Source organism: Pseudopodoces humilis, chromosome 10 (assembly GCF_049639895.1).
Source record: "Pseudopodoces humilis isolate 2021_Gansu_Grassland_sample_001 chromosome 10, ASM4963989v1, whole genome shotgun sequence".
Classification (NCBI taxonomy): Eukaryota; Metazoa; Chordata; class Aves; order Passeriformes; family Paridae; genus Pseudopodoces; species Pseudopodoces humilis.
In genome coordinates this window covers 29,440,347-29,455,766 of record NC_142209.1, presented here as the reverse complement: position 1 = coordinate 29,455,766, position 15,420 = coordinate 29,440,347, and the positions used below count along the sequence as shown (strand labels likewise).

At 43.7% G+C, this 15,420-nt stretch overlaps 1 protein-coding gene across 5 annotated transcripts in view; it reads right to left on the bottom strand.

Moving 5' to 3' along the window:
• PATJ (PATJ crumbs cell polarity complex component) overlaps positions 1-15,420 on the bottom strand; it is a 137,632-nt gene that overhangs the window by 52,977 nt on the left and 69,235 nt on the right. For all 5 annotated transcript variants that reach the window (XM_088060713.1, XM_088060711.1, XM_088060715.1 and 2 more), the window contains one exon: positions 1,654-1,850. In XM_088060713.1, coding sequence (XP_087916839.1) covers positions 1,654-1,850 — 197 coding nt within the window. The remainder of the gene's footprint in view (positions 1-1,653; positions 1,851-15,420) is intronic.

Genomic DNA, 15,420 nt, shown 5'->3' with positions numbered 1-15,420 from the left:
AGGTGAGACAGACCAGACATGAGTTCTGTTATCTCACTGCACATGGCTAATGCACAACCCATCCCTTCATAATGCAGGATGTTTGGATTTATCCTTTTCTATAAGGAACTGTACTCCTGCTCACTGATGGCATATCTTAAATTGGATTGCAAAGATAAACAAGGTAGTTACTAAAGTCTCCTTGAATTTTTATTTGAATCTTGGCATTTTTGAAATGGAGAATCTCACTTTCCTTCTACTGAAGGGAAAAAACCCAACATTTTATTTCCAACTTAACAGGGAATGAGGGCAACACCATCATTTGGGGAATGCTCTTTATAATGTGGCTCATCCAGGCAAAACCCAGCCTTGAGGTAAATGTGATTAATCCCAGATTGTGCCTCTTTCAAGCACTTAACTTTAGATTCTCTGCTCTATCAGGAACTACCTATGATATGAAGAGGAAAACAGTGCCATGAGTTCTCTCAACACACCCAAAATTTAACAATTTTCCCTTTTCTTAACATTAGAATTCAGTGTCAGGGATAGGAAAAACATAATTCTGAAGGAGAAAGCAATTTTCCTACCCTACTCCATTATGGTCCAGACTTTCATATCTTTTCTCACACTTAAAATGAAATCAACTTCAGATGATGGTGCTTTTATAGCTAAAAAAACTGTCTTCCTTGTACTATGTGTATTGAAACCCCCTAATTACAGAACTGTTAGACAATGACAAATGCTTGGACAATTCTGACTATTCCCAGGGTTCCCCCAGGCAGTCAAACTGCTCTTTCTCGAGTCAAGAAATGTGAAAAAAATAGGTGGTTTTCTGATTGCACAGAGAGTTGCTGAAAGATCAAAGCATCACCACCCACGGAGAGCAGCAGGTCAGCAAATCCCTGCTCCTCAGCGAGAGTCTCTCTCCAAGGGGAAGATCCCCAGGGATGGGTGATTTTTTTAAACCACTGAAGCAATCACGATGTGGGGAATCACTGCAGGTACTGCAGCAAAATGTCATTTTGCAACAGCCCAAAAACCCAGATGAAGTGAAGGAAAAGCTGTGTTTTCAGGCTGAAGGTGAAGCAAGGAGACTGGAGAAAAAGTGAAGACAAAATACTCCACTTGCTAACGAGCTCTCTTGCCTTGTGGGTGAACTCGTGCCAGACACAACTAAAGAAAATTAAGTATTTTAAGTTGCAACAGATCAAAACAGATTCTAGCATGAAATTTATTTTCAGGATGGGGAATATCCCTGTCATCTGTAGAAACACATATGGCAGCGTTGAGGGGGTTTTGGCTTTTTTTTTTAACGTAAAGTGTGAATTTCCCTGTAAACCACACATGCACTCCAAGGATTGATTTAGTGTCCCCTTCCTGCCTTTCAACAGCCCCTCCCCACGCAGAGCTTGTGAACATGCTGAGAGCACAGACTTCGCTGACAAGACATTGCTTTTCACAGGCCAGTGATTTTTGTTTCACTGCAAACACATTTACCTGCCAAAGGCCAAGTTCTCAGTTGGCATAAATCAGCACAGCTCCTCGCTCAGCCACCTCATTCCACTTGCAGGCTTTAAATAAAGGTTCAAGATGCTTCTCCCTCCCTGCACACGCTAAAGGGAACAATTACCTCGAGGATTTCATCCCTAAAGTGCATCCAGGAAACAATTTTACCTCCAGGAGTTCATCCCCGATGTGCATCCGCCCGTCCCGTCCTGCGGGGCCGTCGGGATTGATCCCAACCACGAAGATGCTCATCCTGGAGCGGTCCTTGTTGCCAGCCAGGCTGAGCCCCAGCCCATTCTTGTCTTTCTCGAGCTCAATGATGTGCAATTCTCCCGGGAGATCTGCATATCTCTGCCTGATTTTTTCTGGGGAGGTCAAAACATAAAGGGAGTTAGAACATAAAGTGAGTTACGCGCAGATGTTCGACAACACACACAAATATGCCAGAAATTTATGGCTTCTCTACAAGTAAGTGTTTTTAACAGAGGTCTTTTCAGCAAAGACTCTAAAATACCATTTGCTCTGTGTGTATCAGTCACACAGCAAAATGCAGCATCAGCTGCAAATGCTGTTCACGTTAAACCCACACTATTTTAATTATTTGTACAACAGCCTGGTTCCAAACCAAAACTTTTCTGAAAGGAAGGTAAACAAGGAAATTCCAGAGGCACCTTTACCGTACAAAACCTATCAAATACAGGAAACTCTCGTAAAGTTCGAGCTGGTTAATTAACCACTGCGGGGAAACTGAAGCACTTAATGGCTCAGACATGACTGCAAGCTCACATCTCACGGCAAAACCTTCTGCTCCTTCCTGGTGACTCAGGGATCTTCTCAGCACGCTCTGCTTAACCCGACGGGCTGATTACGCAGAGCAGCTGTCAGTGACAATGGAGATGAGTGATTGCATTTTTAAATGCAGCCTCACCTGATATTAAGGTAGTTATTTGTCTTTCAACTGCATTTCAAGCGTTCCTGTGACAGAGCTCGATGTATTCACAAAGTTATTCAGAGCACACAGTGGGGCTGGGGATGCTGACAGGTTAATCTGAGTGTCTTTTCAGCACTGGCATACAAGCATCTATCACCATTGCTGGGGAGGGCAGTTCTTTCCTGTCTGCTTTCCCTTTTCAGATTTTAAAGCCAGTTTCAACCACCACCTGCACCCTTCAGCTGGGCCACACATTTGAGAAAGCAAGTCAAAGTATATCCCTGTGGCTGCGTCTCACCTTTAGTACAGAGCCCAAGGTGAAAGAAACTGCTGCATTATGCATGAAAAGGAGAAATAAGGGATATTATATGTTCTGCCATATCCCTGAGTCAGCAGCAGGAGCTAGATCAATATTAGCTACTACCACTCTCCTGGGGAAGCATATTTTAATAGTATGATTTAACTGCTGTAGTGAATGTTCCCATGACAACAAAAAAGAGGGAAAAGAGCTGGGGAAGGTGAGAGGGGGGCAACCAAAAGTGAATAAAAACTGCTGAGAAGAAAGATGATGAGGTAGAGATGCTGCTTCCACAGCCCCTGTGCTGTCAGGGGTGATTTAGCTGAACATGGGACATTCCAGTAGCTCTTCTCTCCAAGGGTCCTTCCTGAGTAATTGTTCCAGCTGCAGCAGCCCCTTGTGCCTTGGCAGAGCCCACTGGGATGTGGAGAGCAGCTTCCCATCTCCAGCCCCAGCTGCACCCAAGAGAATTACCCACACTGAGAGCAGCTCAGGCACCAACCAGCTCTCCCCTCGCCGTATTTACAGGCTGGCATTTTCAATATCCCCAGTGCCCAAGCCTAAAACCTCCAGGATGTACAATCAGGATGAGATGTTATCCCTGGAAAGTTGCTAAAGCCCTACAGGGGTCTGCACAAAATCAGAGTATCACCAAAAGAAGTGAGAAAGCTCATTTGTTATTATCAATTATATGCCCCAAAAAATTCATGTAACTGTGCTAAATGGCAATCCATGTAGCTGCATGGTTCTTTAATGTATTTTTTAACTACTGTGCTCAACATGTAATTAGAGGTTTGGTTTGCTACATGGATTTGGAAACTTTTGTCTTCTTTAGAACAGCAAGACAGGAAGGGTCACAAAAATGGTGTTTCTGAAAAGCAAAGGAGATACAGCCACACCTGGTTTGTTCATAGCACCAAGGATTAATTTCTTTGCCCACAAGGCCAAGACCAGACCTAAAAAGCTCTAAGACATTTGCTGCCCACCACAATTAGACAAATAACCCACTACAGCACAGCAAGGAGCTGCAGCACACCCCAGAACAGGGCACCAGCAGAAAAGGGTTTTTCTTCCTGATTGCATTTTTGTGGCTAAAACTAAGAATCGGAGCTGGAGGGCTGCTGTCCATCACTGTGCCACAGCTCCCTCCACTGCTTGTTGTACACGGGTAACACATCTCACTTCTGTTTGCCAGGAGCAAGGAACATGTCTAAAGCATAATTTTAACAACTCACAGACGGCTGCACAGACAGGAGCTGAAGGAGCAAGGAACACACACACATTTAAATGCAGTGCAGATGAAGCTGCACATCTTCAGAGACCGCCTCAAAACTCATTCCTGGCTTGTCAGTAAAACCACTTGAAATTCCCCAGCTTGAGCACCCCTGCAAACACACACTGCTCCAGCCTCTGCCTGCAGACAAAGTCCCTCTGAGACTAAGTCTGTAATTCCATGGTGCTTCCTCCTCAAAATGAGTTTTCTCACATGGGAGAAATGTTGGCAGCTCAGAAGCACATGTATATTCCTTTCTGAGTTGGGCTGAAACTAAAAGTGAGCTTTAGTCCTTCAGAAATCAGTAGTTTGGGTAATTGCCTGGGATGGGACAAAGCCCCACTAAAATTCCTGGTCTGCCCATGTTGGGCCAAGGTCTGGAAATCCGGTGAGTTGAATCCCAGCTGTGCCAGAATGTCCTGCTGTGGGAACAAATCTTTGGGGAAAGAAAAAATTAGAGAAATCCCTGCTTTTAAAATCAACCCTCCCCTAGCACAGGTTGCCTCCTCCCTGGCCAACAAGAAGGTTCTGGCTGTCCCCAGTCCCATCTCCTGCAGTTCAGCCCTTGGAAGGGCTGTCCTGGCCAGGGAATAAATGACAACAAATTCCCAGCGGTGCTGCCTTACTCATCCAATCTGCATACAAATATCCTCTGGGCATCCAGCTGACTTCCTACAGCACTGCCATGGCAGTCTCAGTTTGCCTCTTAATAAGGATCTCACAAGATTATTTTAAACAAGTATTAACTGCTTAAACAAACCCCTATCTAAGGCATCTTCTTTTAAATGCCTTTTTCAGCTGTTTTTTCTTCCCTCCAGCTGGTATCAGTTTTCAGCTGCCTGCCTAGGGTTGGGGAGCCAGTTAGCATCTGCTTTTGCAAAGAATTCCATTATCTGCCTTCATTACCAGATACTTTACACGAGGCAATTGTAATTCTGTTGTTGCTGCATCACACATGGGACACGGCTCTCTTGTTTTGGCACTGCACGGGGCTGTTCCCACATTCGGTGACAATATGCCCATCACAACTTCTGCAAACACATCTCACCGAGGATATTTCACCGGCTAATACTGCAGCCAGCTTCTCTTAAAAATACCGTACAGATGTAGCATGAGCCAAAAGCACGAGTAAACTCTTCAGTAATCGCTCCTGCAATGATATTTCCCAGTTATATTAGCAGATAATTACATTTCAAAGGGAAACCCTGGAAATGGAAGACAACTGCACTCAAACAATCTACTGTTATGCTGCTGCATATGTTTTCCTGCCTCAGCCACTATTCCTATTATATTAAACAGAGAGATAAAAGAAATAAATGGAGACAATATGGTCAGGATATTGGAGTTTGCATGATCTAGTACTGCAACAAATACACAATTTATCTGCAACACCAGAACCAGACACCACTTCTCAGGAAGGCAAAAGGCTCTTTAAATGACAGATATATAAAGCACTTGCAAAGGGCTGAAGAGCCTTTCCCAAAGCTGCTGAAATCTCCAGTTAACTGAGCTGAAAGGGAAGAGGTGCTGCTTTGGAAAATGGTGTCTCTGTGTGATGCAAAAGAGAGTCCATCCAGAAAAGGTAAAAAGAGGAAAGAAAAGGCTCTGGATGACTCAGTGATTTTGTTTAGTACCAAATGCTCAGTATTACAAATGTCAAGGCAAAATATAAAGAAAAGGAAAGAGGAAAAAGACCACAAAGAGAGACAACAGCTGATATTTGAATATAGAAGGGATGCTGAGGATTTTCCATCCCTCTTGTGTCACCTCAGATCTCTATTAGCAGCATATGCTGGCTTTTGGAGATCTCATTTATCAGCCTGTGCTCGTTCTAATACGTTTATCTCCCGTTTTTATCCCACAGCACAAATCCTGGTTACAGCCCTGGCCCTTCCCAGGCAGCAGTGCTGCAGCACCACTGCTCCTCACTGGTGACAGACATCAGAATGCAGGCAGCATCCACTGCACAGAGCCAACCTTGCATATCAAACAGCCAATTCCCTTCTTCATTTCACTACAAACATTAAAAAAAATTAATGTAGGAAGTCCCTTGAAAGCTAACCCTAGAGCTGTGAGGGCAGCACGTCTAATTTACTGATTACAATTTACAACAACCTAAATAAGCATATTGAAGGGGCCATAATTGAACAAATGGGGTTTAGAATTCTCCCATTACTAATAATATAATAAGCTTATTGTTTTAATCTTCCCACTAGCCCTCTATTCAGCTCCAAGGAGGCAGACAGTTCTTCAAACCTTATCTCAAAAGTGATGCACTCATCATCATCAGCTTTATGAAGTTTTCGTAAGCTTTAAAGAAAAAATAAGAGTATTTCTGTAATGCTTTTCTAAATTCCATTAAATCACAGCAAGCATGAGAAACAGGGCAGTTGTATTCAAAAATCTAAATGGAAGGGCCAGAGATCCTGTTCTCACCAGCCCCCCTCCCTCTGGTGATGAGAGAGGTACATCCTTGTAAGTGCAGGGGGCAGAGAGAGTTCCCCACCTGACCCAGAGACACATCATCCCCTACCATGTCCCTCTGACATCCCCTTGGCAGCACTTTGCTCCATGTACACCATTTGGAAATCATTTACCAAGCCTGAAGTGATGATTTGCAGAATAAAACAAAACTCAGCATTCCTATTTTCCCTTTGGCAGACTTCGATTAATTCTCCCAGTCAAGAAAAAGAGCTCCATGGCTCTTTCTTCCCCAGAATACTGTCAGCCAAAATACTCTAATATTAATTTAAATTCCATGATGGAGAGAGCATGCAGCAGGTACTACAAACAGCCCAGGTGTGGGCTACACACCCTGACAAATACAGCTCATGCGGCCTCAAGTGAAAACAAGCAGGCATTAAACTCTCCTGAGACAATATTCATACTCTCAGCTGAAGATTCCCTCTTTTCCTCTTGTTTTGAGTGAAGGATTTGGGCTCTCTTTGGGATCTCCAAGTTCCTTCTCGCTGCTCCCTCCAGCTCAGGCTCCAATTCCGCTTTGCTCCTCTCATTCTCAGCTCACAGAAGGAAACTTTCCCTCTCTCCCAAGGCTCTCCTTAAATCCCACCTGTCCCTCACATCACTTTTTACAGGGGAAGGTGGAAATTTCTGCTGGTGCTTGTTAGCCCATCCAGGAAGAAGGGGATAATGAGAGCCTCCACAATCCCATTCAAGTACCATTTCAGCCCGCTCCCCTGAGCAGGTGGCACTTAGAAACTGTTACCATAAATTATTTCTTCCTATAATCAAGGGAACCTTCACACTCCCAAAGACAACAGCAGAGAGAAAAGTGACTGAGAACCAGGGTAACTGTGGTCCATAATATCAGAGAGCACCTCCAACACCTGCAACATTTCACACTAACATTTCGCACAAACAGAGTTTTTACCAACAATTTTTTTCCTTATTCAGGCCCAAAGCTTCATTCTAAGGCTGCACTTCCATTACACAACATTTAAGTCCTCCGAGGAAGAGATATTGCATGTTTTTCTTTTTTTAATTAGATGAGAAGGCCATGATGAGTCTATTCACACCCGTGTTTATCCAGGATCTTTTAAAAGGAGAGTTAGTGGAAGTGTGGTAAATAGAGCATCCCAATGATGCTAATAACTGGTGATTATAAAGAAATCTGCCTTCCCCTGCACACAATCCTTCCACTCATTTGCCTTTCAAATGATGCATTAACCCCCATGAAAGCACTTGGGTTTCCTTAGAAGTGACCTCCTCTGGGTGCTGTGGCAATCAGTGACTCACTGGAGCTGAGCTGGGAGTGTCCCTGCTCCCACTGATGCTCCCGAGGTCCTGCAGGCTTTGGAGGAAAGCACTGGCAATCCTGGGAAACTGGGGGTTTCCTCCAGATAGGAGGCACACTGCTGGAGCATCACACTGCCCCTGCTTGATTAAACACAATCAAATAGCAACAAAGACTTTTTTTTGTCCTTTTGATAAAATCCACTGGGAGGATATAAACGGTGATGTGGAAAAATACATCACGTCGTGGTTATGCCTGGGCCACAAAATGCCAGGCTGAAGGCATTCTGGAGTAATTAAATCCTTAAAATGTGAGGTAGGCTCTGATGACAGCTGCTGTAGACCCTGTTTTTAGGAGGAAAAAAACCCATAAAAACACTCCAGTATAAATATCCCATATTGTGGCACTGTGCAGCTGAAGTCACTCGAAGCCAACACCCTGCACTCTCCAGAGCTCCCCAGCTCGGGAGCAGCCTGGAGATAAGGCTCAGTTATCTCTGCTGCAGCCTGCTCCTGCCTCACACAGCTCTCCAGGAAGCCTGGGTGTGAGAATAGGGCAGGAACATTAGGAAAGACTGAAGTGCAGGGAAATTCCAGCAACATTCCAGGTAACAACCTGGCTCTGAGCATCAGGGATCCGTAAGGATGCACCAGCATCAGGTTCCGACTGCGGTGACGGATGATGCCTTACCGACCCCTCTTCTCACAACTCAGTTTTGGAGAGTATCTCCCTACAGGGACAGAAATTTCCTTCCTCTCACAGAACCAGAGGATCTCAGGAGGTGGGAGGGACTCACAAGGCTCATCCAGGTTTTCTGCCTTGCTCCTGCTCACTTTGCTCTGGTAGGATCTTCCCTACATTTGGATTTGAAAGCTGCTCGTTCATTTGATGTATCTGAATATTGGGAATTCTAATCCATTGCTTTCCCCACTTGGTGTTAATGCACACAAATGAATATTGTGAACATTTAAATTCTTCCTCCCCTGACAGGAGTAATGTAAGTTGACAGTGTTTAATCTTTAATAATGATGTTCCCACAAAGCGACCGGCACAGCCATTATCTTGGAATCTTTTTGTGGAGTCTAATTAAAGAGAAACGTGTCAGACTCTTACCAGAAACTGAGAGTTTGTTACCTAACGAAGACTTTTAGGGGATCAGGGATAAGTAACTGCAAGAGGCAGCACAGACAACACCTCTGAGAAGTCAAGGTGATGAGACATTTCTCGCTTAGTGATTCATTTAATTTGATTAATTTAAGAACCTGCAGTAAAAGCCTGAACCTCCTCCATCTAGAGTGGGACTAGAGAAATTTGGATTTAATAATAAAGACATTTTGAGCAGCAAACACAGCCTGTGTTGATGACTCCAAAGATCTACAGAACATTCTTCAAGGAAGGTCTCCAGGTGAACTGCCATGCGTTGTGAAATGTAGAAAAAAACTCAAACAACGTAAAATTTCACATAAAATCAGAACAGTTACACTAACAAACCATACAAATAAAAAAAGACTAGGGAGCTGGTTGTGGAAGAGCAGGTGAAGAGGGGGAAATGACACTGGGCACTTGGGTAAGAGCTGGTGCAGAGTCCCAACCCTCTCCTTGCTGCGGCAGCACAGCCCTGTGACACAACAAAGCCACGTCACAGCGACTTGACAATGGCTGCATTCAACTTTTGGATTAAGAACCCCCACCCCAGAAATCTTAAATTTGCTTGCAAAGCAGTTTTTAAATGTGCTGTGACAGTGATTAAACAGATTAAAGCTGGATGAATCACTGGGACTGTAAAGCCCAGGAATTATAGGAATTACAGAGAGCCTTAACAGCAAGAAGCCCCACAGAAGATTGATCATGATCAGCTACTTCAGCTGTGAATTAATTCAGTGGCAATCTTAATGATAAATTTTAATCCTCTTTACTATTTTTAGGTTTTAGTTGTTTTGCTGAAGATTGATTGCAACTGTCAAGCTAGTTACTACAAAAATAGATTTACTTGCACCAAAATATTGTATTAACACTGCACGTTCCTTTTGTAGGCCTACTGTGGGGATCCTAAGTAAATATATAAGCTATATAAACATCTAAGGAAATATAAAATTTATGATACATATGGTTAATTAATTAATCACATCAGATATTGAGAACAACTTTCCTTCTATACTTTGTATTTTTCCTAACAACATTTACTGTTTGCATTTGGACAGAAATGAGAATGCAATTAAAAATGCAAACAACAGCTTTGTAATAAAAACACCGCACACAAACATGCCAATTATAATTAATACAAGAAAAAAAATGTCTTTACTGCCATCTTTTCCCTTAAAACTGGGATATTTAACAGAAGCATTGTTATTCTCCTGGCAGATAATGTCGGTGCTGTGGTGATCAAACCTGTTTTTAATGGTCTGGTTTCCACTTTGCCAAGGGTTCCCTCTCTTCTGTCTTTGGGTTTCACACACAGCTCGTTGTGCAGTGACCCCAGAGGAGGCTCTGCCACCCCAGCATGGCCACAAACACTTCCACAATTCTCCAGCTGACAACTCTCAGCTTCACACTCCCAGCTTTTATTCACAGGCCAGCAAAGAAAAATATCCTCTCTCAGCCCCTAACAAGTTGCTCAGGTTTGATAAGCTATTTTCATTCCTGCTGAAGGAGTTGTGGGGAGAAAAGCTCTTTGTTTCAGGCTGCTGAGAAAAAGGGCAAAAGCTGGATTTTTACTACGGTCAGTGCTGGGTCCAGATTCCTCTCAATTCTCTGGGTGCACACATACTTCCAATGAAAAAAGCTATTCAGGAAAATTATGCTAATGGGTTACAGTACACTCAGATGTCTATGCAGATTGCCTTTTAAAACTTCCAATGCCTGTTAAAAGCAGAAAATGTTTGATTTAAATGAAATACAAAGTCAATTTAAAATAAAAAGCAGCAAAATATTAAAAAAGCTGCATATCTAGCTTTTAGAGGACATGCAGTGACAGTGAGCTCACTTATGGAAAAGACCTGACCAGCCCCACAATGCTGTTTAGATGATTTTGTTTTTAAATTTAGCTATCAGTATTTTGTTAGGTTCATACCCCTACTTTGTCTCCCATCAAACTAATTACAGCTCCCCAAACATTTACAAACTACCTGACCACTTTTGAGTTTTGAGCCATCAAATTGTCCTTGAGTCATCAGGCTGAGTTTAGGTACAAACCTGAGTTTCCCAATGTCACGGTTTGCCTTTGATTGCTGAGGTAAAATGAAACATGAGTGAAAAATGACTGCGACACCTGGCACTGCTGCAGACTTCTGTGCCTTGGAACAAAACAAATCCACGCTTACAATTCCTCTTTGAGGCCTGTTTTGTTCATAAACACACAGTAATCATTATTTTGCTATGTATTTCTGTTTCTTCAGCTATCGTGTCCAAATTTATGGTGTCCTGTGTTAATCACAGCCCAGCACTCTGATTTTAGGTCATGTTTTAGCCCAGAAGTCCCAGGAGAAGTGGAGATGAAGGAGGAAGTCCTTCCTTCCTCCTCTGTCCAAGTCAGCTCTCATGCCAGAGTCCTGCAAATCCATTCCTTCTTCCCAGAGGAGGTTTTCAGCAGAACATGAGAGAGGATGACAAAGTGAACACTTCTCATGTAGATAAACCACCAAAATACAAACGTCCAGGCTGAAAACACACTGCTGGATTATGGCTGTTATTCCAAAAGAGAAAGGCACCAACTAAACAAAGAATTCATTCAAAGGTCTCTTCTTAAAATAGGACATCAAGAGTTCTTAGGAAGAATTTTCAGTGGTCTTATGTGACATAAATTGAAGATAAGTGAGCACCCGGTGCTCACGAGAACACAGATCTTGTTGTAGCACTGCAAGTGTTAGTCAGGCAGCAACTTCTGCATTTACAGCTGCCAAATTCCTCTCCCATCAGGTGAGGCAGGGGAACCTGGACAGAGGAATGGGTAACAATTCCTCTCAGCACAAATCCCCCACTGAATAATCCTGTGAACTCATAAAGCAGTTGCACCCTCTCCCTAAATAAGCCATACATCTTATTTAATCAGCTGTCCTGAGAGTCCATTGGAGGAGTTAATCAGGTTTGTGCTGCACATATGACATCATAACACTTGACAGATCCGATTAAATAAAACAATATTTTGTATTAGAAATTCTATTCTGATTATTTTTAAGCTCTCCAAAGGGCAGAGCCTGGCTGATCTGTTTTCTCTTCCTCAAAAGGGTGAAATAAAAGTGCCGGGGTCAAACACCTTTCCTTCAAATAAGAGGTGCAAAGCAAGGCATTCATTTTTCTGCAGAAAAAGAAAAACTGTATCACAAAGAAGTAAGCAGAGTATTTGAAGAGAAGATTTCTTTTTTTTTTAGTACCAAAATATGTTATTAGACAACAAATAGCTTCTCTTCTAATGTATTTAATGAAATAAAGCTATTAATGCATTAAGCTTTGGGCATTTTTGAAATGAACACAATTAGAATCAGGAAATTGATGATGTATATGAGCAGAGACTTGCAATATGTCAAGCACTCTCTCTTTTTCCTTCTGGCAAAAGAAATCCATCTCCAAGGATTAATCCAGGAGGAAGAGCTAAATGGATAAACTTTACTATATTAAATAGACTCACTTTTTCCACTCTGACTGGAGGAGGAAATCAACTAAGCAAAAGTTGAAAAATAAATGCCTGAGGGAAAAGTAAGAGTGGGGTATGGTAATTTTTTACTGTAATTTCTTTTGGCTTGATATTCAATTGATTTTTTTTTTTTCCCCACTTATGGAATTTAGCCTTCAAACAAGATGATTGAGATGGATCCATGACTTAGTCTTCAGTAATAAACACTGACTTTTTGGGTAAGCTGGAACTCCTGCTTTCCACTTTATTTTATTTTTAAATTTACATGGCCACCTGACCTCTGGGAACCGTGGAGCTCCACAAGTCTCAAGATGTTTCATGTCTCTTATGACAGATGGCCAAGCAAGACACCCAACAGATGGCAACCCACCAAAGAGATGCCAGGTCTTCCCAATGGCAGTCCAGGGGTCGTGCTCCAGTGTTTATTAATTATATTTCAGTCTCTTAATAGAAATTAAGCTCAGTTCTAACAGGGTAGCTAATTTTATTCTGTTTTTTACAGGAACACAGCATATGCAACCACGTGCAACCCAAGCTCCTGCCCCCAAACCTCTGGACTGGCAGCAAACCTCATGGTGGAGCAGGGGTCTTAAAGGTGCTATAAAAAGTTCATGAAAATAGGCAGGAGAGAAAGCTGAAAAATACCCTGACTGGGGGAAAGGCTTTGGTGTGAGCTCACATTTTAATGAAATCAGAGAATTCTCTCAAGGGAAAGCCTCAGGGAGGCTCCAGCCTCAGGAAAAGCTCCAAGTGGAGCTCACACCTTCCTTGACACCCAAGCCAGGCTAATGGGAGGCACAGATCTGTGGGAATCCAAGTTCATTAGCTGCAGTACTCACCACTCATTAAAACCCTCCCAAACTTTCCCCATCCCTGTGTCCCTGGGCCAGGCCTATCCATCCCCATCCCACAGCATCCCTCCTGCACACACAAACAACAGCCACATCCTTCTGGCCCCAAAAGGCTTCGCTGAGCTCCCCATTCCTCACAAAATCCCTTCCCACCTCTTTCCCAGACCTCACTCACAAGCTGCCTGTGCTCATCCTTGCAGAGCTCTCCTTGCTCCCTCATCCATCACATCCCTGTCTCATCCCATTTTTTCCCCTTCCACTCTTCTCCCAGCACTTCAGAGATACCTCACTAGGCACCAGGCTGGCAGGCTGGTTCCTCTGTGGCTTTTTGCCCTGAAAGAACAATGTTTAAAAAGCCACATCTTCTATACAAACAATATTTCAAAAATCACACGACCTACACTTCTAACAACTCAATCCTGAAATGAACTCTTGCTCTGAAATTACAGCACTGTCTGCTTAAATCCATTAATGATGCACAACACAGTGCTACTGTATTAATCCTTAAATAATCTGTCATCTTCCTAAAAGAATAACAGGTTACAAAATGGATGGAGGAAATTACTGCCAAACCTTATGGGTTTAAACCAGGTTTTTTTGCTGGCACAGGGAGCAGGAGGCCAAGCACCAAGGGAATCTCATCCTTTCTCATTCCTCTGCTGAGGCTGAGCAGTGACTGCACAGTGACAGCTTCCAGGGCCATCACACACCGTAGTGATACAGGAGATAAGTTTAGGTGATGCTTTAGAATACAGGGAGTGCTGTCTGCTCCCACAGCACCTGGAGGGATGGAGGCCCTGTAGCACATGGCCTCTAAAAGCCTTTTGGGAGGTGAAGTCCCTCTCTGATCTCACAGCACAGCCATAACTTAGCTCCACATGCAAGTGCACACATAAAAAAATGCCCTGTGCCTTCCCACCCTCTGGCTTTTCCACTTTGGGTATGTGGCTCATCACTAAGTAACAGCACACTGCAAGTATGGGAACTTATCTTCAGTATCTTGGAATATTCCCAGGAGCATCACACCATGGAAGTGATGATTTCTCTCCTCACCCTAAGGAGTGGGAAGTCTGTACTTTTCTAGAGATACAGAGTTCATGATCCTATACAAGCATAACATTTAAAGTTTAAAAAAACCTACTTAGGATTACCATTCTGAAATTGCAGAAAAAAACCACCAGAATTTATCAATCTGTGATAAACAATGTGCTTGTTTTTCACTTAAAGGGACACCAAAGCCCTCTGAAACTACCCAAGGCACTGAAACAAAACAAAAACCCCACTGTTCAAATCACTTAGTACCTACAAAACAATCACAAATGATCTGGCAAAGTCAAGGTTTACCACTCCCAGCTTCAGATGAAGTTTGTAACTCACCTGGCAGCTCTGTCCCCTGTCCCACTCATCACCTGAGCAGGAGGTCTCAAATTCAGCTGGGATGGCTCCTGGCTCTGTGCTGGCCTGTCTGCACCACGCAGAGGAGTGGGATCCTCCCCCACTCCTGTCCTTCCCCCAGACCATGACCACAACCAGTCCCCTCAACTGTCCTGTGCTCCTGTTGTACCCTCCTGACTCACCAACCCCACTTGGCTCCCTTTTCATTCCCAAAACAACCCCAGGAGCTGATGGAACATTAACTCTCCCTTGGATCTGAGTTGCAGCTGTGGATCCTGAGAGCAGGTGGAGGGCAGGGCAAGGACAGGGCTGGCAGCTCACAGCACCCTGACCAGTGGTACCTGATGTGCCATCCAGATGCTGGAAATCCCCTCCCATTCCCCAGGTGGCCTGGATTAAGGGGTTTCTCCAGGGAGGTGCTGACCCCTGGGGAGCAGAGCTCATCCCTTCCCAGCCACAGCAGCCAAAATTTGCTGTTTCCTTGATGACAGCATTGTGGAGTGGTCTGGGTTGAAGAGACCTTCAAGCTCATCTCATTCCTGCCATGGGCAGGGACACCTTCCACTGTCTCAAGCTGCTCCAAGCCCTGTCCAGTCTGGCCTTGGACACTTCCAGGCTTCCCTGGGCAACCTCAGATTATAACATTTCCTCTAACAACTTCTTGGGGAAGCAGAGAGAGAGAAGCACAAGCCACGATTTCCAAGCACTGATGAAGAAAACAGACATGCACATCATCACAGTGATTATAAAAGGCTCATTATTTCTTCTGGGGCAGCAGAAAGAACCACCTGCCCTTCAGCAAG